Source organism: Nematolebias whitei, chromosome 14 (assembly GCF_014905685.2).
Source record: "Nematolebias whitei isolate Nwh7 chromosome 14, NemWhi1, whole genome shotgun sequence".
Taxonomy (NCBI): domain Eukaryota; kingdom Metazoa; phylum Chordata; class Actinopteri; order Cyprinodontiformes; family Rivulidae; genus Nematolebias; species Nematolebias whitei.
Genome location: NC_056511.1, coordinates 30,027,368 through 30,028,175, shown reverse-complemented (window position 1 = coordinate 30,028,175; position 808 = coordinate 30,027,368). Strand labels below are relative to the sequence as shown.

At 36.8% G+C, this 808-nt stretch overlaps 1 protein-coding gene across 2 annotated transcripts in view; it reads left to right on the top strand.

Annotated features, from left to right (window-relative positions):
* Positions 1 to 808, top strand: part of LOC119420620 (polyubiquitin) — a 1,111-nt gene continuing 303 nt past the window's right edge. The window contains exons 1-2 of one of the 2 annotated variants that reach the window (XM_037688035.1): positions 1 to 90; positions 637 to 808. The exon at positions 637 to 808 is cut by the window's right edge and continues 303 nt beyond it. In XM_037688035.1, coding sequence (XP_037543963.1) covers positions 708 to 808 — 101 coding nt within the window. In that variant the 5' untranslated portion in view covers positions 1 to 90; positions 637 to 707. The remainder of the gene's footprint in view (positions 91 to 636) is intronic. The other variant, XM_037688036.1, reaches the window with a different exon arrangement.

Genomic DNA, 808 nt, shown 5'->3' with positions numbered 1-808 from the left:
TATTCAGTATAAAAATCCCGTCCCCTTTGCCACCTCACAGACAGGAGAGGTGCGGTTATAACGAAGTAACACCATCCGTTGACAACAATTGTAAGTATTTTATTTTATTGGCGAAAAAATAAATCTCAGGTCAACGTATGTACAATTTTAAAACTATGCTTATGTTTACATATATTTTATTTTACGGCTATACTATAGAAATAGAAAAAGTTGGCTAGCAACAAAACTAAATACTGTATGATGCATCTAGATTTTCTGTGAGATTCGACAATGCCGTTAAAGGCAGTTTCTAACGTTTTCAAGAACAACAACGCTCTAGTTCTAGCTGTATCATCCATCGAAGAGTAACGTCACAGTGAAAAGGAAAGGAGGAAAAAAATGAAGGCAAACAATGGCTTTTTCTAAAATGGCGCTGGTTCTCGAATCTTCTCTCTGTTACCAGGATGGTAAAAACACTGTTCCAATCAGTCCCGCAGTCGGGACAAGTTTTACAATTTCAACAGTGTATTTCTTTAAAAGGTTAAGTGCTTATTTAAATACACATGCTGTAGATAAGTTATGATTAAAATATTCTACAAAGTTGACTGCATTGTTATTAATACTGCTCGACCTTGTTCTTTGTTATATTTTGCATAGACAACTGCTGCTCCTGTGTCCACGTTGTAGTGTGATAACTAAAGAGGGATCATATTTTCACAAGTATAAACATGCAGATCTTTGTCAAAACCCTTACTGGTAAGACCATCACCCTTGAGGTGGAACCCAGTGACACCATTGAGAATGTGAAGGCCAAGATCCAGGACAAGGA